The sequence below is a fragment of the Cinclus cinclus genome, chromosome 4, assembly GCF_963662255.1.
Source record: "Cinclus cinclus chromosome 4, bCinCin1.1, whole genome shotgun sequence".
In the NCBI taxonomy this organism is placed as follows: Eukaryota; Metazoa; Chordata; class Aves; order Passeriformes; family Cinclidae; genus Cinclus; species Cinclus cinclus.
Window position 1 is genome coordinate 10,690,106 of NC_085049.1, and position 22,938 is coordinate 10,713,043.

Consider the following 22,938-nt stretch of genomic DNA (forward strand, 5'->3'; position numbering starts at 1 on the left):
GTTTCCTAAGCATTTGTGGAAAGAGTTTTTTTACTCACTATATTAATAATCCAGAAACATGTGAGGTAAAATAAATTTAGAGAACGTGATTATGAAGATGTGTTTTCCTTTTCATTTTAGTTTCTCAAATTTATTCATTCTTATTGCTTGAGCTCTGTCTGTGGGTAACTAGTTTGTGGATACTTAATTTTAAGGATTATTAAAATTCTGGGCTGTGATTAGTCATTTGATTGGAACAGAGAAGTCGCATGTTTTTGGTTATCACAGGAATAATAATATAAAAATCTTAAATGGAGGACAGTCATGAAACAGCATGTTATGTGAACACTGCAACAAATATTCACAGTGATTATTGATGTATTTGCTTAGATTCAAATAAGATATAATAGAATCAGTAAAATGAGAGTAGAAACAAGCAGGGTAGTAGAGCGAAGGGGTATTTCAATTACCAAAGTAATAGACACTGAAAGAGACGTCATATTATTCACTGCATTTTCATTTCTTAAGACCACTCATCTCAAACCCATGGACTAAATAATATGCATTAAGAGAATTTTTAAGAACTAACAGTGAAAAAGTGATTTTAAAAGATAATGGAACAGAAATCAGGATCTTTAGATTTTGGCTTTCCCAGCTTCATCAACTGACCTGGAGGAGTACATCCTAACTTTATATTTGGGTAGCATGGTGATTTACAAGTGACTTAAAGATAAGAAAATGAAGGCTTAGAATATCCAAGCCCCAAACTTCTAAATCTACCTCATAAGTAATTTTGATGTTTGACTACCTTCTTAGCTCTATGATTGCCTAGTGGCAATAAGATGCTTCTAGGCCTGTATTTTTCACATTATTTCATGTAGACTGCATTCAGGTATATTTCTCAAAAAGGGAAGCTATCTCATGGTTACAAATTACTTTTATAGGGTCATGGTATGCTCACAAAATATATATCCCATGATCTGATTTCTAAACACTCAATCCATTCCTCGTTGGAATGTGCACCTTAAACATAGGGCAACACAAAAAAACCCATAAGTATTGGGTTTGGAATTAATATTTTAAACATATATAGCAAAAAACTTAAATTCCTCAGGATGACTTTCAATTTCTTTTATTGAGTGTATTGGCTAAATTATGTGTGACAACTTCGCTCCAGTAACAGGACAGTAAGAGACACAAGTCCAACATGAAACTTTGAACATGAATCACCTGAGTGAAACCTTGAGTCTCCTGTGGACCAAACCCCACTTGCCCACTCAGTGATTCAGTTGTCTTCACTATTAAAAATTAATTTTCTTTGCTGATTTATAAAATATGTTATTTAATAAAATGGCCTTTCAATTAGCCAGGACTTTAACCACTTTATTGAAATTGGTGACATTGAAATTATGAAAGGCAGTACACTTTTTTTCCTAGATTTAGATGTTGTACTCTGTTCTTCCTAATTATCCAAAACATCAGAGATAACTCTGTGTTCTCCTTAGAACAGACATGGGAAGATCACCTAGATTTCCAAATTTTTTCCTTAATTCTGAAGTTACTGAGAACTAATCAGGATTTTTGTCACAGTAATTTCATTGGAAGTGTGAAAAATTGTGCCTCACAGCCTCCTCAACTAACATGACTGCCTTGGCAAAAGCCTCAGAGTGGACATATTTACACTAGCAAAAAACGCCTCTTGTTGGGATAGTTTATCTTATTCATGGAACCAGTGGGAGTTCTGTCCTTACAAAACCTCTCTTGCTAACACAAGGCACATTTTCTCAGGAATGTTTTACTGATGTAAATATATCAGCAAATATGTCTTAGTGTAAGAAGTCTTTAATTCAGTTAGCAATTAAGACTAAGCCTTAAAAGCTTTAATGTTTTTACTGGATAAATTAATTAACATTAACTTATATAGTAATTATGACTACTGATATGAAAATTTTACCTCATATTCAAACAAAATTTTAATCACATTCCTGACATTTCCAAAGATATTTTATGATCTCAGAATTGTATTGAGATTCAGTATTTTTATCTTGTCTTTTTTGGAACATGATTTTTCTAATATTGAAAGTCCTCCCTAGACCTTTTAGAAACCTTCTAGGTTATGTCTATATGTCTTCCTTTCTGTCTTTTTTTGCTGCCTTATTTGTCTTTCATCCTACTGATGTCATTTTAGCTTAAAAATTTATATTGCTTGGGGTGTAAAACAGAATTGTGTTTTCCTATGAAGGTAATTTTGATTTACCTGGTACCTTAATGGATACCCTTGGATATCAGGAGACAAAGTGATCGGATGTAGTTCCTTTTTCACACATATGTTTGAAATCTAATTTTAGTGCTGTGCTTCAGAAGCAATATTATCTCAGCCTCCTGCATGTCTATTTTTCTGAACTTATTGCTACCATAGTTCAATGCAATTGCCATCCTTGCTTTCCAATTATAGGTGAAAGTTACAGTTATTTACTCAGAGTTCATATGGGACCATTCAGGAATGTATCTGTTGTGTAAAAATATATCTTAAACACAGATCTTCAAAAACACACGTAAGTTTTCTAAGGAGAAGATATCATTACTTAATAAAATACAAAAGGACCAGAACAGATGGAAAATGCAGAGTCTAGAAATCATTAACAATAATAAGTGCAAGAAATAGATATCTGTCTATTAGGAACTGTGAAATAATCAGTGACCCGACAAACACCAGAATATTTGACAAAGATGATGATGAGCATTTGATTGCATTTATTAAGTAATGGTTTCTATGAAAGCAAAACCATAAACTGTTGAGAAATAAATTCTTTGCTGATTTAAGTTCCTTATGGTACTCCTTAAGGCACCACTGAAACCCTTTACCCCAAATAATGCTGGGGAAGCTTAAAAGGTGCAGATAGGTAATGGGCACCAGCAAGCATCATCCCAGAGGGACTAACAAAAAGACAAGAAAGCTCCTTCAGGAACAACTTATATTTGCTGCCATGAAAAGAAGAAGAACAACACGTCTAGGAAACAGCCACAGGTAAGTGAAGGCATTCAGGAAAAAGAACTGACCAGTGAAGGACAAAGTGAACTAATTCTAGCTAAGAGAGAAAGCACATATGCTGTGCTTGATCTAACTCACAAATACAATGTATCAGAGGAAAATTTCTGGCATAAAGCAAAATTATTAATAAGTAATGATAGCTGGTACCCAAGCCCTGCTAGAGGAACAAGGAGGTCCTAGTGGAGAGTGTGAAGTTTCCAGGCTGCCTCTAAGGACAGGGATTTCTTTCCCCAGCCTTTTTGAAGGGAAGGACTGGAAGTCTTGCTGCAAGACCCCATTCCTCTGAGTACAGACCTGGGTGAAGACACCACAGGGACCAGAGCACCATTCATTTGATTTTCCTCTGTATCACAGAAAATGAGGCTTTACTAAACCAATTCTAGTGAACTAATGCAAAGATGCTTTCTGTGCATGATTCCTCTGAAAAGAAATTACTTTTTGCTGTAATAAGAACTGTTCAGATTTCACTTTTTTACCCCTTTTATTATATACTTAGCTTCCAGTCATTCTGCATAAATTTGTGGTACCTCAAATTTTAGATTCCTCCAGGCTAACACCCTGCAATTTCCCATTGCTGCTAAAGGATATTTAATTTTAATAGCACCTCACTCCCTCTCATTTAATCTGTAAATACTAATTTCTTTCAGGCTTTCCACTTTCAGCTTGATTCCTCTTCTCCCTTCCTGTGATGCTCTGTGATGAGGTCCCAGGTTACACATGCCAAACCCATCCAAGTGCCATTGAGGAGAGTGTTAAAGCAGAGAAGCTGGTGGATAAACAACACTGACTGAAGGAGCTGCAGTGAAGTGACATGTTGATAATTTACACCTTGGATCCAGAATTTGACACATTTCAGCGCCAAAAAACAAGTGGGGAAAAAAGACCCATGAAAGAATAGTATCAGACTATATGCAATGGTTCTAGGAATAGTTAGACAGTATTTAGGAATAGTTTAGCTAGACTGAACTAATCACAAGTCAGAATGCAGTGTGGGAAAAATCAGGGGGAAATACGATCATTGCCTCTCTTAGGAGGATCAAACCCAGAATAAGAAGAATTATGTTGGAAGTTCTCAGTGGATACAAATAGGAACAGTGGATTAAACCTGTGCACAATAAAACCTCCAGCCAAGTATCAAGGAAGCATTTTTTCCCCGTTAGGATGTCAGATCACAGAGCTGCCTCCCAAGGGAGGTGGTGCAAGGAGCTTCACCGTATGAGTCATCCAAAATTAGACTGAAACAAAGCACCTGCATATACCTCAGGCAACATAGCTTTGTTGGCAGGCAGACAACCTCGATGACCTGACAAGACTTAACCAGCTCTCCTTCCTGTCATTCCATTTAATTTTAGTCTGTTCATATTAAGCAAAATGAGAAAAAATTGCATTCTGTGTAGCACTCAGGTATTCGTTTCCTCAAGTGACTGATTACAAATGAAAAATACATAAATTGTCATAAATATTCAGACATCTGATAGGTAAATCTAATGACTACCTCTGGTTTGTGTTATTATTTAGGAAGTTATTTTAAAGCATTCCCCCTCCCCCCCCTACTGAAATGATAAATTTTCTTCTCCAGAAGGTGAGCCAGCCAGGGGTAATCAACTACATAAACAGATTTAGTTATACCTAGGATGATTATGGTTAGGGCATTTATTTTTGGACTCCTACTGCTTGAAATATCTACCTTTTCAGACACTTCTTGAGAATGCCACAGCAAGAATGGTAGCAGCAGAAAAGAAGACAGTGCTGAGAAAAAACATTCAAGTCTGAGCAGCAAGACATTCCAAATTTGCTCCCCTGAGTTTTTCAGCATGCATTTCAGAGGACTGAATACCTCATTTGCTTTTTTTTTTTTTTTTTTTTTTTTTCCAATTCCAGCCGCCATGGGTTAACAGAAAAAGGAGATTTAGCCTTCAGCTTTGGAGGAATTTACAGGAAAATTACACAGAGAAAAAAGGGATTAATTGATTCTTAATCCACTTCTGATATTGAAATTCACTTCACTCTCCTCTTTAATATTATTTACAGTTATTTTCCATGATTGAAAAGGAATTAACGTAATTATACACTGCAGCATGTGGGGGAGAAATGACAAAGAAAAGTTCAGTGCTCTCAAAACAGGGATAAAAGGTAACTTCCATTGCAGAAACCCAGTACCTGACCTCTTCGACTGGCAGCGAGGATATTAAATGCATATATCAAATTTTATGTTTGAAGAAAAGCAAATAAAATATCAATATCAAGGAAAGAGGAGAAAATATCCAAGTACATATTGGTATATTATTCTGACTCCAAAATTATACAGGGCTTTAAAATACACTTTGAAGTCAAAAAACGAGAACCTGATCTTTCTTCAGTTTGAGTTTTACATGAGCTCTTGCATAGGAAGTGACTAAACCAACGTGCATTCATTCAGCTTAGCAGAACAAGAATGAGGTGGAACATAAAGATTCTAGATTTGCAAGGAGTGATGTAAGAGTAAAATGAAAAATTAACTGGTACTTAAACATAATTTTGATGCCATTTCACACATTGTAGCCTGTCCTGTGCAGCCTCTAGAAACTCTTATGGAAAAGTGCAATACTTGCAGGTCATATGTAATATCTTCCAGTCCCACATGGGAACTGCGTTGGATATCAGTCACGCTCAAGGATATATCCAAAATGAAAAGGGCAATTATGTTTAGACCATTGATTAGCTGCCAAAGCAAGCAGTCATGTAAAAGACATCTAGTACTGACATAAAAATGACTGATGTTGGCTTATAAGGAACAACATCCAAAAATTAGAGGTAATTTTCTATGTAGATGAGGAATGATGTTATAGAGTAATATTTTCATATGAAATAAGAACAAGATATTCTATGATTTTGAGATAGAGCTTGATAAGTTTACAGCAGCTGAAATCTGGACTTCCTTTCTTAGAAAGAACAGAATGATGCAGAATGAAGGAGTTTGTTGTGTCCAAAGCATGTGACCAGAACAACACAGTGTGTGTCAAGGATGGCCAAACTGAGAGCTTTAAACTGGTAATTACTGGAGAGGTGGTGATTCCTCAAAAAAACCAAGTGAGCAAGCTGAGGATGGAATAGGCAAGACAAGAGCCAGGGGAGATGGGAAGAGAAGTGACACAGACATCAACAAAATCAGTGATGAAGAGGAGTCACTTTAAGCATAGGTCCATAAAGAATAAGGCGCCCCTGAAATAATCTTGAGACTGTTCTGGTGCTTCTCTGAAATGCTTGACAATAATGGATAGGGCATTGCTGGAGTCTGAAACAGAGGCCTGTCTGAGTTCCCCAGAGAGAAAGCAGAGAGCAGGGATTGAATTAAAAGCTTTGGATGGACTGAAGTATATTAAGCCCCTCACACACGAAGTAGAGGTGTAAGTTTAAGTTTCAGATAAGTAAGTTTAAGTAAGTAAGAATATGTTTGAAGCACTTTAAAGAATAAAGGTCTTAGCTACCACTGTAGAAGAACAAGTTCTAGTGAAGGCTGAAAAACATAGTACTAGATACTAGTGTTGAAAACAAGTTCCATGTAGGGCCCAAGAACATATTTTTAGACATTTTAAAACTATAGTAAGAATGTTGCTTACATTTTTTACATAGAACAAGACAGACCATATGCATAGTTTATATGTAACCTGGTGTACTGAGAAATTAGAATTCTAATAGGTTAAGAAGACATGGTTTGGGTTCGTGTTTTTAGCTTATTGGGTAATTTGTGTATAAGAATCTATGCACTGGGGAGAGATGCTCTCTTGCTCTCTCATTTTTCTTCTCTCCTCACTGCCATCATCATCACCTAAAGAAGACAGGACCTGTGGCAGCAACATCAGCCCTGCCGGGGCCTTGATAGGAGCAGCATCCACTTCTAATTGGGACTTTACTTTAGGACTCTATGTGCTGAAAACTTTCAGGATGGACTTGAGTGCTTGTCACTCTTTGCCTTTTGAGAGTGATGTGCCTTTACAATAAACAACTTTATAAGACAAGAGCTGCTCAGCTCTTTTGAGGAAAACAAACAACCCGACATGGCATGGACAAACCAACAGGAGGAATCAGAAATCCACATGCAGTTACAGACATTGAGCTAATGGGAACATAATGCAATAGCAACTAAATTTCTGAAATGGCTGGGTACAGACTCTTTTGGACAGACAGGCTGAGAAGGCAAGGTGACATTTTTGTGAGACTGCAGCTGGAATACCTGGAGCTCTGCCTGGGGATAATGTACTGGTGCATTGGTTATTCTACCCCAGTTTTGCTGAACTTCCTGGGTTTACTGTCAGCCTAATTATCCAGTCTGTTCAGGTCCATTTGTATGGTAACACAACTGTGTCTATATCAGTCTCTCCCAGTTTTGTATCATCTGTAAACTTGCAGAGGGTACACTGTCCCATTTTCTGGATCATTAATAAAGATGTTTGAGGAAGAGTGTTGGCCCCAGGATTGATCCCTGGAATAACACCACCAGGATCTTACCTCCAACCTGTACCCTCCAACCTTGTACCCCTGATCTTAACCCTCTGGACCTGCTGTTCAGCCAGTTTTCAATCCATCATACTGCTCTCTCATCCTTATTTTGCCAGCTTGTCCATGACAGTGTTGGAAACAGTGTCAAACATCTTGTTAAAGCCCAGGTAGGAAACATTTGCTGCTCCCTCTTCATTCACAAAGATGATCACTAGATGACTTGAAGAGGCACCTTCCAACCTAAGCAACTCTGTGAGCCTGTGATCTGGAGAGGGACCATTTTTGTGTGCCAGACAAGAAGAGCAGACAGGCTGTGGCAATCTGTGTGTCAGATCTCAGAAGCCACTGCAGCACTGAAGGGGTTGGCATGGAGTATTATCAGGTTTACTGATATGAATAAACCTGGAACCTGACACCCACCTGTCAGGCTTCTTTTGCAATCCTAGGGAATGTTAGAACTGACTTCCTCTGAATTTATGCTCATCAGGGCTATTGAGGGAAATGGTAGCTCATCTCTGTACCTGTACCCAACAGATTAAAACACTGATTCATTTTCCTGTCCTCCGTTTGACCATCAGCCCTGGAATACAGTCCCTATTCTGCCAAGGGCCTCTTCTGGGATCTTAAACAATTCTTTAGCTGTATAGGAGTGTTCACCTCATCTACTTAACTCCTTCAGCAAGTGCCTTGTAATTTAGTGCACCCAAAGTTAAGCACTGAAATTCTCATTACAGATAATGAAGAGAATTGAACACCTCTAGGGAATGATTAGGGCCACTAAAGTTAAAGACTTTAAGTAACATAAATGCGTAAATAACCCCTCAGTTACCTCTTAGCCCATGAAATTTTTCCTGGTGAATTCCTGACTCATTCATACAATGAAAATGGACATAATGAAATGGAAAGAGGACATTCAATATTTATTTTTATCTGAACGCTGTGAGTTTTCGTAACATGTATCATGCAAACTTTTGCAGTTGATAAAGTAGAGGTGCTGTGAAGAATCTTTCTAATACCTAATTAAAAAATACAAAGAAGGCATTGGAAGTAGCTGGTTTGTTTTACCTTCTTCTTCCTTGATGACTTATTTGGAATGTCACTTCTGAAAGTAAATGTTATCTCAGGAAACAATGTATTTCTGAGCATCTTTCGAATGAGGAATGGAAAGAATGAGATAAAGCAGAAAAGGAAAGTAATTACTGTGTAAATTGCAGGTCAGCTGCATGAAGACTGCTATAAAATATATCAGTATGCTTTGCCCAATCCTTTTTAACAAATAAAGATGATACTTAGAAGTTGAAAAGTTATGGCAGTGCTGAAAACAGTGGAAACTGCAATTTGTCATTCAAACAACAAAGCTCCCTTCCCTCCCCTCCTCCTTCCTGCCTTAGTTTTTCTATACATTAACAGCTTTTTGACAGGACAATGCATTTCTATGGGGAAAACACCCGTCTCAAAAAATGTACTGTCTATGTTTCTTTACTGCATGTTTCTTCCTGAATCTTGCTTATCTAATTGGATTGCTACAGTACAAGAAAAGGCCTCTTGAGTTCATATTAGCTGTATCACCATTAGAAGACACATGCAAAAATTAGGCCTTGTATAAGCCATGTAACATTAAGATACGCACTTCAAACACACTGTATACATGCAATGATGAGAAATGATGAAATTTTCAAAAGCCAGAATGATTTTCCTAGGAAAAGACATTGTATTTTAATCTTTTGCTTGGAAGGATTTTCTTTTTCCCCCCATGTGACTTTCACTGACAAAAGCAAGTTGTACTAAAAGTCAAAAATAGTTTAGGATGCAGGAAGTTACTCATAACTGATAAAACTAAAAAAGCATACAGAATTTAGGTAAAGACTGCCTAAAGTCCAGAAAGTCACAGATGCAGGCTCTGCTCCAGTGGATTCAAACCAAGCCTCAACATAGAAAATAATACCAAATTTTCACCTCACAGTCCCAAAAATATTTTCTCTGAGCTTGCATTAAAGGTGGGGCAAGAGAGTTATTGTGCCATGCTCAGCTCAGACCCCTCACAAAGCACCTCCTGTTGACTGTGTTCCTGCTGGTGGTTTCTGCCTCACCCTCCAGTACAATCCCAGTAAAGAATTGGAAAAAGCACCACCCCTCCTATGGGTAGCAAACTAAACTTATCCTTAGTCCTAATCAGCCCTAATAAACTTGCCTTTGGCACAAGATTATTCCTTCAGGTAGAACAATCCAGTTTAGCATTGATGGTAACCCCTTAATGTGGGGGCTGCCATGAGGCACTAAAGGCTGGGAACTGATACTGGAAAGGCACTGCCAGGTGAGATTATGAAGGGAAATTGTTAAATAGTGCTATAGGGACAGCTCCTTCATTTCTATCACTTTGATTTCCTTCCTTTCTCTTTCCAGCTAAATTTTGCCACTGAGCATATAATCATGCACATCTTCATACCATCTGTCTTCTATCATATTTTTTACAGCTGAGTCAGTCAGAGTCTTAATTTCAATTTTCATCGATCAAGAGATTTTTATCCTGTCTCAGACAGAGAGGTAGAGGTTTTCCAAAGATAATAACAGTTTCAGTAGCCTGCAGAAAATTTTATTCTGTTTCTTTTAGCTGTGGAGTTTTTTTATGCTCAGCAGACTAGTATCCAAATACAGATAGGAACAATATGACAAAAAGACGTGTGCTAGGGATTACCAACACAAGTACCTGCAACCAAAATCTCCACAGGGAGGTAAGACAGAATTTTTCTCAAAGGACTCTCAATTATCAAGTTACAACAGCCAGTGGCTTTTGGTTAAGTCTAATTCATAAAGAAAAACTTATGTCTGAGGTATCCCAAGTGCCAGCTTGGTGAAGAGGAAGCTCTTTCCCTCACCACATTCATTCTATCCAGGGCAAACGAAGTGCTCCTCAAAACAGTGATAGAGCAGGATCTGCTCCAGAGCCTGTGCCCTCTGCCACGGAGTCTCTAACAGGCCTGGCACATACTGGGCAAGGCAGGAGGAAAGACTTGCGCATTCTTCCTTTGTCTCTGTGCAAAAGCCTTTCAAAGCCTTATCACAGGAGACTCTTAATGGGATATTTTGTGATAGCACGCAGCCTATCCTGCCTACTGTAGTAGAAAATAGGAAACCAACTTGCTTTGGAGAAATCTTTTGGAGTTATTATGAACCACACTGAATATAATTCTCTTTAACAAAATGTGTTAAAAATGTTGACAGTAATATTGTTCACGCCAGAATCTGTGCTTTAAGGTTTTTCAGTTGTGAATTAACTTTCCTAGTGAAGCTTTAAACGATAAAGTCATTCAGCTGCTCTCATTTTAACATGTCTATTAAAATAATATAATGTATTTTTGAACATATTTACTTTGAGCAAGAAAGCAGCTGTGAGCTACACCAGTTCCATATTTTCCCAGCAGTGGGATCTTCCAGCTCCTCAGAGTGAGAGAACACTGTACTGCCAGCTGCAAGAGTCATTCAATCCTCACTGTATTTACCTACATTTTAAACACTTTGCCATTTTTGACTAATTTACCAGCAGCCTTTTATTCATCATAGCACCCATCTCTTTTCTTTCCTCACTTATTTTCCACAACAACATTATTTTCCCACTTGCATAACTCCTTACTCAACTCAGCATTTGCTTTACCTTCTCCGTTCTTTTTAGCACCCGCTCCTAAAAAAAAAAAATCTCTTCATATCTCCTGCTGTTCCTGATGTGCCCTCAGGAAGAATTATTTATAGCCACAATATGATGTCACCAACTTCAGGCAGAGGAAGCTGGAATGGATTTGCAGAGATAATTTTGTGCAACCCCACTGCTTAAGGAGTGTCTCTTGGAGCAGGGTGCCCATCACCAGATGGCTTTTGAGTATCTCCAAAGATAGAGACTCCACAACCTCCTTGTGCAGCCTGTGCCAGCACTTGGACACTTTCACAGTAAAAGGTGTTTTATGACATTCAAAACGGAACATGTGTTTGTGTCTGTGCCCATTGCCTCTTCAATACCTCTATTTACCTCTTTCTCACTTCTTTCATCTCTAATGTTCCAATGTACAGCTGTGACAGCAGTCAAAGAGCTGGTCCATGGACATCCACTGCTTGGCATTCAGCTTGTTTCCTTACTGACTGCTTTCATCTATTGTCCTTTATGTTACAACATACTCATAAATTCACAAAACAAAGGGTTTTCTCTTTTTTTTTTCTCTGCCTCTGTAGTACCTAGGCAATGGTTTCCAGTCTATGCCTGGGGTTGTCTGACACCACATAAATACAAATAGCAACAATTCTTTCATCTAAAGCTCCTAAAACCTCATTAGGGAGGAGCATGACAAGCATTAATATGCACAAAATATGAAGGAAAGACAACAGTATAATTTCTCTACAATCGACCTCAATGTCCGTGGATGACCCCACAAATATGTCTACCCTTGGACAGTAACAGTATTTGATTCCCAGTTACCAATTTGAAAGTTCAGTATTCTTATCAGGCACATCATTATGCAATTCAGAAGGCCTTCAAGTTTTTTTTGTTTAAATTGTAGATTTTTTTCTCCCATAATCCTGAATTCATTGATAGAATATGTAACACAATTTGGTGGAGAACTTAGATCAAAGCAATTTTTTTTTTCTTTGCATTCCTCTGATCTTCAGCAGCCTTAAGGATGCTCTAAACTACATCAGGTATCAACCTGCCATGGTCATGGCTATCTTGCATCCTATCTCTTCCTGGGAATGACTGAAGCAGATTAGATTTACCCTTAGTTGAGTCTGGAAACACAAATCCATGAAGAGCCACTGATTTTGCAGACTCTGGCACCTCTGCTGCACCACTTGCACTGCTGGTGAACTTTCCTTATGCAGGCGTAGTTTTCTGCTGCATCAGTAGCAGCTTTTAAAACTTATTTTATATTCTTGGCTATTTTTTTCTCTATGCACAAAATAAAATAACTGTAAATGTAGGTCATCACCTGTGCTTTATATTTAATTATCCAGCAGCATATTTGACCTTTATTTCTGATTGCTTCTCCACTGTTTTTTTTTTTTTTTTTTGGAAATACAACAAGAATTTTTCATTGGCCAAAACTCCCTGTAGTTCTATTTATGCTTTCATTTACACAAGGCAAAACACAGAGACATTATTTTTGAAAACAGTGTAAACCAAATATACATATTTCCCTACACTTGAAAGGTTTTGTTCATTTGTTTTTAATAACTTCAGGGTTTTTTTGTTTTGTTTTGAATCAGAAACTCCTTGCTTTGAAACACAAACACTTCTTTTAGTGCTTGTGGATTTTTGGTCTTTTATCTTGCTTTAATTAGCTCACTTGGGAAGTAATGTAACTCTATTGCAGAAAAAGCTGTATCAGTAGCTGAATCCTTCTTTTCAATTAACCATACAAATCCAGGCCTTCTTCTCACACTCATGCTGCATTATTTTGCACTTGGCACAGCCTACTTCTCTCAAAGTCCTTCATTATTTTAAGGTCATCCTGACAGGATGCTTCCTGACTTATTTTGTGCCAGCAGGCAGAAAGATGCACACTTTTTTTCACCTGTCTGGAGTCCACCATAGCAACCATGGCCAGGGTTGCATGCAGGACTGCAAAGTCTTACAATAGCTTGCTATTGAAACAGAGTAAACAAAGTGAGATTTTTTTTTTTTTAATCCAATTCCTTCCAAGGCCAAGGAATTTTTTGTGTCTTGCTGCAAAGCAATTTCTGATGAAAGAGTAGAAATACAGAAATCCTTGCCAGTATAGAGAGGTCTTACAATGATTTTATAAAATATTGTGCAAACAAGGGAAGACTTTGAGGGTTAGTTTTGCTCCCAGGAAACTCCTCACTACAGGTGTGTCAGACAGGCAGAAGCATGGACAGGCAAACAAGGAGGAATTGTTTCCTGGATACACGGGGTGGAACTAGGAAGGCCAAAGAGAAGGTGGAGTTGAGAGTGCTGAAGCACATCAAGAGCAACAGGAGGGGTTTCTACAGCCACAGCGGCAACTAAAGGAAGACTGGGGAGAACATGGGACAGTGTGACAGGTGACCAAGAGATGGGGAGTGTCGGAAAGGATAACCTATGGTAGGGAAGAGTGCAGGAATCAACATCTTCATTTACTCAGCCTTTACTGGCAAAGTCTGCTGCTCACTCCCAGGCCGTTCAGGTCTCTGCTTAGGGCCAAAGGATGGCAGACAGGTACAGAAGGATCAAACTGAGTATCAGGTCAGCTAATGTGCAAGATATGTGTGAGTCCCTAGGAATGGATAGGATGCATCTGAAAATGCCAGGAAACTGGCTTGTGGTTGTTTCAGGACTATTCCCTATCATGTTTGAAAAGTTGTGATCAGCAAAGGCTAGAGAAGACACTTATTAGTCCTCAAAAAGGCAAGAAGGATTTAGGGAACATATTTGGAAAAAAACATAATCTTTTCATTAATAGAAAGGTAATGTGGAAGCTTCAGGATACCTTGAATTTAGAAAATATAACGGCTTCAATATTTTTGGAAAATTCTGAGACTGGGAGAAACAGAAAGGGGATTTTCCACATTTGTTTTCAAAAGAAACAAAACTCCTAAACACCTCTTGGACTGCAGTTTATGGTATTTTGCAGAATACTATTTGATACAGAAAGGCGATCTGAAGCTTAATACTGAAGAATATCAAAAATATGAATATGTAGTATCTGAGAGGATATAAAATCCAGAGCAGCTTCACAAAAACATAACAACATGAGAAATATATGTTAACTTTATATAACAACTATTGTGCCTTTCCAGTAATGTACTGAAAAACGGAGATCTCTGTAACTGAGCAATGTGGATAAACATTTCCACAGAGCACGTCATAATGATCTGCAATTTGAATATTAAATTCTTTTGCATCTTTTGTAATACCTACAGGTACATGTGGCTTATCAGTATGATAGCCTGGTAAGTCAGGCTGTACAGTTTGAAGTTTTTTTCTAACACTGTTTGCATTTAAATTGAAGCTACACAATATGTACTGCAGGCAAAGTTCACTTAGGAATGTAACTGAAATGCAAACATGAACTGATTGTGACCTGTTTTATAAAAAAACCCCACAATCAAAACCTAATGTGCCACACAGACAGCATTAATATATACTATACTGAAGCATACAATACTATACTACAGCCTCTAATTAATCCTTCTACTAGTGCAGGAATATTTCTACTAATAACTGCTTTTAAAATTTCTTAGAGATTAAACTTGTATCTATACCTCTGGAGGTTATTTTAGCTTTTAAATCACATCAGTATGAGAAACTTCTTTCCCAATATTAAATTGAAATGTTCATCTTTTCCAGCTTCATCACATTAGACCTGGTTACTTATTTGCCCAACTTTGAATTATCTTTATTCATCCATTAGGTTCACACACATTAAATTCTCTGAGCTTCTCAATCATTACTCAACAAATGATGAGTTCTCTAAATTTATTCCCTACAGATCTCCTGGTAATTTGCATTACTTTTGCCTGGACACTTCGGTTTGTTAATACTTTTCTGGTAGTAACTGTGCAGAATTCTGAATATTAGGGCTGAGGTCTTGGGCTGAGCTTATACATATCAACACATCTTGGGAAAAGGCATGAAGGCAAAATTTCCTTCTATATTTCCCTGCAGCTGAGATCCTCTTGGTGCTGATCTAGGTTTGATACAAAATAAAGTATGTTGACAGCTGTTTCAGTGAGCTGTTTGAGCAGACAGGGTTTCTGGAGCACTCAGACCCCTATAATTTGTGCTCTGATGTTCCTGGTCCTGCTTAACATCCTGGGAACACACATGATCTAAAAAGAGTGTTGTCTGCCTGGTGAGCATACATCCTTCTGATCTTCTTGGGAAAATTACCAGCTGGTAACATTAGAAGCAACTCTGAACTGAGAATAAGTTTCTGCCTGTAGCAGTCACAGAATCTCAACAAATCCCAAATCAGATGAACTGAGTGTCCACGCAGCCTCTGTTCAACGACACAGCCCCAGCCAGCAGAATTATAAGTTCTACCAAGCCACATGTGACAGTGGCTTAGTCTGGGACTTTGTGCCTGACACGTGTGATGAAAGGAGCACTGGACATCGACACAGGAGGAGCAGCAGCCAGCACCCTGGCATAGCCAGAAAGTGCTCTGGCCTCCTAGAACCCTCCACCTTGGCAGCAGAGCAGTCTGACAGGCCAGGCAGGGAGCTCAGTTTAGGTGCGACTCCACCACATCTCAGACAAGCGCATCCCACTCACAGCCTTCCACACTCACACACAGATCAAGGGTATCCATGGCTCTCCGCTGGGCAGGGGATGGAGCTGACACATGCTCCCGGAGACAGAGAGAATTCCAACAACTGTTTTCTCTCAGTTGAACCCTGTTGGAAGCTGAGGGGAAGGCAGTGATCTCCTGCATTCCTCTGGAAGCACACAGGATGAAGGAGCTGTCAGATCTTTGGATGAGGATGCTGTCTGTTTAAAGGCTGAATGGCTCCACTCTCCAAATTTCATGCATAAAACCATAGTCCTTGAGCTTCTCTTTCCTGGATGCCTGTGGGAATGGGCTTGACATATACTGACACACGTAGTCCCCAGGTGACATTCTCTTATGCTATATTATAATGTACATCTGGATGTTATATTTTCTTATTGGTCGCATTACAGCATAGATCAAAACTGCCCATATCTTAAATTTTTATGAAATTATAGTATTTTTCTATTGGCATGATCAGCAGCCTCAGGTATCTGTGAAGGATGATGATCTGCCATGGACCTACACAGGGCAGGACCTTTTAACTATAAACCTTGTTGCTAACTACACACCAGGAATATTAATTATCAAAATAACTAGCATTTATGCAGCCTCAGAGCAGAGATGAAGTATACATTCTGTAACACTACTCCCACCTTTCAGAGTTTAAAAAGGCACTATAGAAATTATGAAAGCCACCCTTTACAATGCAAAAGTATAATTTTTAAAAGCAGCTGTTTTTCATACAAAAAGGAAATAATATGTATTCAGTTTTGATTCCTTCCTTATCACTTCCCTGAGAAAATGATATAATACTTAATTTTTTTAATAAGAAGTAAATGCGATTTGTATGACTTAAAATGAATTTTTAAGATATCATACATGTTGATATATTCACTGCCATCACATTTTTGAGCTCCTGACCATTTACATTCTTTGCATTTCACATTTATTTATGAAATCCAACTCCTGCCTCTGCCCTAAGAGTAAAAGAAGAATCATAACAGAGCCCATAAAATCTTACTAATAAAGAACAGGTGCAAGAACCCAATCAGATCAAGAAGTCATTGATTCTATCTAAGATTTCTTCTCCTCTATTTCTGTCCTAAATGTTGAAATATCCACAGTTACATGTTCTCTGAACACGGGAGTGAAATGCTGACATCATATTAATATGAGATCTACCTCTTCAAGAACCCCTTTCAACAGGAATATGATTTTTATTATCAAGTATCTCTTCTCATTCTTCTATGCCCTTGAAAGCACTTTCTGCTGTTAAAAGACATGGCTTTTGAAGGACTTCTATTTTTATCTCCATGCATCTATCCTCATGAATGCTTTGTTTTCCATTTTAAATCAGAATATTTTATTAACTACTGTGCTTAGGTCTTAAGAGGGTAGCATTTTATTATCTTTATGTTGATTAATTTCCTTTGTATCCATCTGCTGTGGAGTGCTCAGGATGTCCTGCACACAAGGGAACACTGCATACAGTAAGTGGGTGGAATTTTGAATACCTTACAATTTTTACAAGGAAGAATGGAATCAAAACTACTGGAATCAAACACCACTTTATAAAACCATTATCACCACAAAGCAGTAATTAAAATCTCCATTGCCTACATGGAACATTCCTTAACTCATTTTTAAAATTTACAGATATTAAAATGAAATGTTAATTGAAAATGCATTAGCTGAACAGAAGGGTTTTGATCATTTAGGCTAAATTTGGCTTGAGAGAAGAAATGAAAGGCCATGTAAAACTTACTGTCTTCTTAAGGAGACAGTACAGGGACTGTCTCCAGGTCAATGGAATCAGAGCACCTCCCAGTGCTGCTTATGTGCTGGTGTTTGGAGGGGTCACAGGCAAGACATTGGCTGTGACCCACATTCACTTCCCCAGCAGAGCTCATTATAATGCTGACCCGTTAATACTGTGCCTACAACAACTGGAAGTTTTTGTCCTTGAATGATCAAGTAATACAGAACACGAAGGTTTCACCCTTGGGATGTATTCAACCTGTTTTTTAAAGACTCAGTAATTGCAGATTTCTGGAATGTGTAGGCAAATCCCAGCTAACTCCCACCCTTCTGCCAAATAATACTCCATCAGTGGAAAAAAAAAAACAGGGGTGAAATTCTGTGTTCATTTAGCCAGCTGGAAATTTACCATGGAATTCATTGGGGTCAAAGACAGTACATGATCATGTAAGAGGTTAAATAGCTTCAGTAATATTGGAATTTTCACCAGTGGATGAATTCGATGCAATTCCAAACAATCAAACAAATAATAAAAAGTGTATTTTTGACAAAATTAATGGCACAATAACTAAAATCATTGCTTTTCATGGAATAAATTGAGGACATTTATATTAAAAGCAAATAAGATATCTCTTACAAAACAGCTATTATGGACATCTTCTGAGGAAGACAAAAGTTTGATAGAAAAAACGGAGTTCTACTTAGTGTGTTATTGGTAAGTGCACTGGTTGAATTAATTTATGTTCTTATTTTTGCCACATCTAACAGTTATGAACAGATTTTTCACATTTTCATTTGTTACAGAGCTCCACATTGCTAAAATACCTCTTGCTTTAATGTATTTGAAACACATTTCTATCCTTATGGATTGCCAACAACCATGTTTCTTTTTCTTACAGTATTTATACACTGAACATATCTTCTCATTTCTGGTACTGCCACTACATATGTGACTTTTAAGAGGCAATTCTACCCACAGCATGGGTAAATTCTTACATTTTTAACACTTCATAATGATGTCTTACTATAACCTTTGATCATGTGCCTTAACGTATCTGGGTGTTGGAAATATTGAAGCTGTTACATTCCTGTTAATGAGTGTTGACATTCTTGAGCAATATGCAGTTCAAGTAAGTACATTTAAATTCTACCGATACGCTGCACTAGCTAAGGATTTTGCTGATCTAATAAGGAGATGGGAACAACATTTGGTATCAGTGATCCATGAAACGTCCATGCAAGTTTTGACATATTGGAGAGATGACAGTGTGCTGAGCCAAACCTCCTACCAGAGAAGTTGCAAAAGCCTGTACACACACACAGACACACAATTTGTCTGTTCATCCCAGATTTAGCTATTGTGCATATTGTAGATTGACACACGGTGTCAATTCAAGGATCTTGATTTTCATCCCAGAAACAAGGAAAGGAGTGTGGGTTATTTTGCTGGGACATGTCTTCCTGTGTTACAGGAGACCATACAGCAGTGACTTTGATTCTGCACAGGAACACCTCCTCCTCTGGTTACAGAGCCACAGTTATGTCATCTAAATAAGGGTGTTGGATAATGAAGTTATCATTTTGAGCCAATTCAGAATTCCTTTAATCACTACAGTAAATTGAAATTCTATGAAAAAGCAAACAAAATGCAAGCTTTAGGATTTGGATACAAAGACCTTGAAATAAATGTTTGATGTGCTTCAGGAAAACAGCCCCTGCCTCAAATAGCAATGTGCTGGTGTTTAATAATTATTTAATTTTATAAAAATGTGCATAATAAAATTTTTTACAAATTCAAAATTCAATGTCACTGAAGTTAACATGACTTCGACTGTTAATCAAGTTTTTATCATGAACATACTATTGCTTTTCTACAGCACTTTGGAATACTACAGTCATTCACAGTCGTCATAAAAACAGTAGACAAAGAAAGGTGTATCCAAAGCCTAAAGCAGTAAGGAGGTCACAGATTATCTTATTTTTTAATTCTAAAGAATTTATAACTTAAAACTATATTTTAAAACTAAAAAAATGAAAAAGGAAAAAATAAAAAAAAGAAAAAAATAAAAAAATAAAAAAAAGGAAAAAAGTGTGCTTCAAAGAAATAAAAGAATTATACAACTCTACCTTTCTAAGAATATATTTTGCTTTCAATTTTAAATTAAATCCTGTCCAGGTTGTAATCACAACTCTTATTTACTGTAACAGAACATAACATTTCTGATTGTTTTTACTGGTTTTGTCATTACTAGAAAAAAAATCCCCCTCCCAACCATACCAGGCACTACAATGAACAATACAAACACTCAGTCTCAGGAAAGTCTGCACTTGACCTTCTCCTCTGGCTTACCTGAATTCTCTTTGGAATTCACACAGTAGAAGGAAAATTGACTGAAATAAGCCTTCTACTCAAAAAGTGATGAAAAACAACACACATATATAGTCTGAATTTTTATCTCAACTGAATGACAAACCCCACTTTAAAACCTTTTTTTTGGTGGAGATAAACTGGTTCATAGTGGTTGTGGTTTAATAATCAGCATAGACTGACTCAGCTACTCTACACAGAAACTTAGCTAAATACAGAATTATTTTCTCAAAACAAAAATAAATAAATAAATAAATAAATAAATCTTCAAACCAATCTATTAACACTGAGAACTATTAAAAAGAAGGCTGATTTTTTGTTTCATAAATCTAATAACTAGTGTTGATAAGGAAAGAAAAATTAATCTCCCAAAGTATGTATGCTCAAATAAGTTGCTTAATCTATGCAATTCTATGCAAGAATTCAAAAATCATGTCCTCATGAGGGAAATCAAAAGTTTCTTTGCTCTGTTGGTATAATTTTCACCAATAAACTTAGTCATTGAAGTCCTAATGTACTCAGGAAAACTTCTGACAGGATGATTCGTAAAATTTTCCCCCAAAGAAGGTGTTACAGTCAAGAATTAACGAGGAAACTGGAGGTGTAACTTTGTATGGTCGTGTCCAAAAGACTTTGCATGAGAACAAGAGAAACAGCATCTGTAAAACAATTCTATTTTCTCATGTGTTACCTATTTTTTTGCCATAAGGCCTAGGCAGATAATGTATTATCTGTTGGGGTTTTTTTTTGTCAGAATGCACATCTGATGATCAGAAAACCTGGGAATCAAAGACAGGATTTAGGCAGAATTGGTTGAGTTTAGTTGGTTGTATGGTTAGTTTCTGACTTCTTGGCTTCAGTGAACTTGTCACCTGTGATAAACAAATGACGTGACAGATGTTGCACAGTCACGTCTTTGGACCTCTCTTCAGCTGAGTCCTTTGAGGAGTTATGCAGACTTCCTCAACCACTATTTCATCTTCCTGTCCACTCAGCTCTGGTAGCTGGTATTAAAAGACACAACTCAGTATTCCTCAAGGGAAAGAAGTGCACTGTGAATTAATTTAACGTAACAGTTCAATCTCTACAAACTTGCTTCAAACTAATGAAATTACATGGTCAAGCAATGACAGATTTGTGCTCCACTTAAGCTCCTGTAATGTCAGTTTCTAAGGTAAGAAAAAGACACTTCAAGAAAGGCTTGTTATTAAATTAACCTGCGATAAAAGTAAAGTTGTGGTGTTGCATCAATAACTTCTACCATTACATGTCAGACAGTGGTGAAAAAAGTAGAAACCTGAAAGATGACATACTTTCCTTTATTTGACCATCTTTAATGGAAATATTTGTTACAAGTTCTGTATTGATATAACTTAACGAAAATGTATTTACTGGACAATGGACAATACTTGGGCAATACTTTGTGCTGATTAGGTGGGAAAAATTACCTTCTTTGCTGCTATTTATAAGACAGCTAATTTTTTTAGGGGGTGAATAGCTTCTTATTTATCTTCAGATGCTTTTCTTGGTGGGAACAAAGTAAGGACAAAAAGTCTTCTTTTTCTTTTTTTTTTGCAACAAGGTGAAAATATGGGGATGAGTTCCATAAAATGGCTCTGCTTGCCCAGGTTTCCCAATATCTATGGGTCATATTTTTCCTACAAAGGGCTTTCCCTCTAAATCTGAATATTGCAGTAAAAAAACCACTATCCATTACCCAGTTATTTTAAATACTAGTGTATTTTAAAGAAACATCTGGTTTAAAATAGTGTATCACTATTCTGGTTTTTTTTAAATACTGTGCTATGTTAACTGCCCACCTCTTTACAACAGTTTCAGTTTCAGGACAGCTGTGTTTTGGAAAAGGTTTAAAATCAGATGAATCACTGGTTCTTCTGGAAGCATAAGCTGCTGGCTCTTTGCCCCATAGACAGGCATTTCTAATACAGCCATTAGGACAGCCCCCATCCCTTTACCCTATTACAAAATTAATGAGTTCTTTTCAATAACTTTACAAAGCCCATAAGATATGACATAGCAAATCTTCCTGTTACTTAACTAGTGAGGTTTCAACTTCTGATTTAGATGGATAATTTCAGGATCCCACAAGCAGAGGAAGTGTCAGCCTTACACCTGATTTCTGTTGTAGAACATGTTTGTCCTATGTTCAAAAAGCAGCTGTTTGCTGAAATTCTGTGGAAATGTCCTCGAGTATTTGAATGTAAAGTGACTAATGTTTCTGTCCTGTAAATGCAATGTAATACCATGTTTCTCTTCACTACTATAATATACTAAAATTACAATGAATCCATCTGCATTTAGCTTTTACAAATGAAAATATTTTCATAAGGGCCATATGGCTCTTCATAAATTTCTGATAACAAATTTCTGATAACAGTAGCAGTGACATATTTGTAACAGCATATCCCAGTGCAATTCCATCAAATCAGAAAACAGTACAATGGAAACATCACACAAATTTACCAGTAAAAAAGTGTGCTTACCTTCATATGTTCCACTTTCTAGGAGAGCACCACTTTTCTCCAATTCCATAAAATCTTCAACAGTGATGAAAATATAGTCCACACCAGGGACTTCCCCCTCCTTATGTGGCCTTGTGGTGCCTATTAATAAGATGAAAGACACACTGTCAAGCACATGGCCTAAATGTAGAATGATCTTTTTGAAAGCTTTGGAAAAGTCACAAAGTAAACCATTTACACAACATCTTACATAGCACATCTTCCTTGTGAGGATGCCTTTCAAAGCAATCCAACTATATTGGCTGAAGCTGACAGAGGTATATGAGACGTATGTTTAAGATCATGCCAGATATTATTTGGATCTATATTTATTCTCACTAATGAAAAACTATCATACTGTTGTTCTTCTTACCTTACTAGAAAGACCCTTTGTGACATCAGGCATTCAGAGGTAACACAAAACAGTCTTTTCTACAATTAAACTGCTTCATGATATTTTAAACATTTATTTAGGACACAAAATAATAGTTCTTTAAATAAATCTGTAAGGGTTGCATTCAC

At 37.2% G+C, this 22,938-nt stretch overlaps 1 protein-coding gene across 2 annotated transcripts in view; it reads right to left on the minus strand.

The window, feature by feature from the left end:
* MAGI2 (membrane associated guanylate kinase, WW and PDZ domain containing 2) overlaps positions 1-22,938 on the minus strand; it is a 698,568-nt gene that overhangs the window by 264,168 nt on the left and 411,462 nt on the right. For both annotated transcript variants that reach the window (XM_062490827.1, XM_062490826.1), the window contains exon 3: positions 22,399-22,518. In XM_062490827.1, coding sequence (XP_062346811.1) covers positions 22,399-22,518 — 120 coding nt within the window. The remainder of the gene's footprint in view (positions 1-22,398; positions 22,519-22,938) is intronic.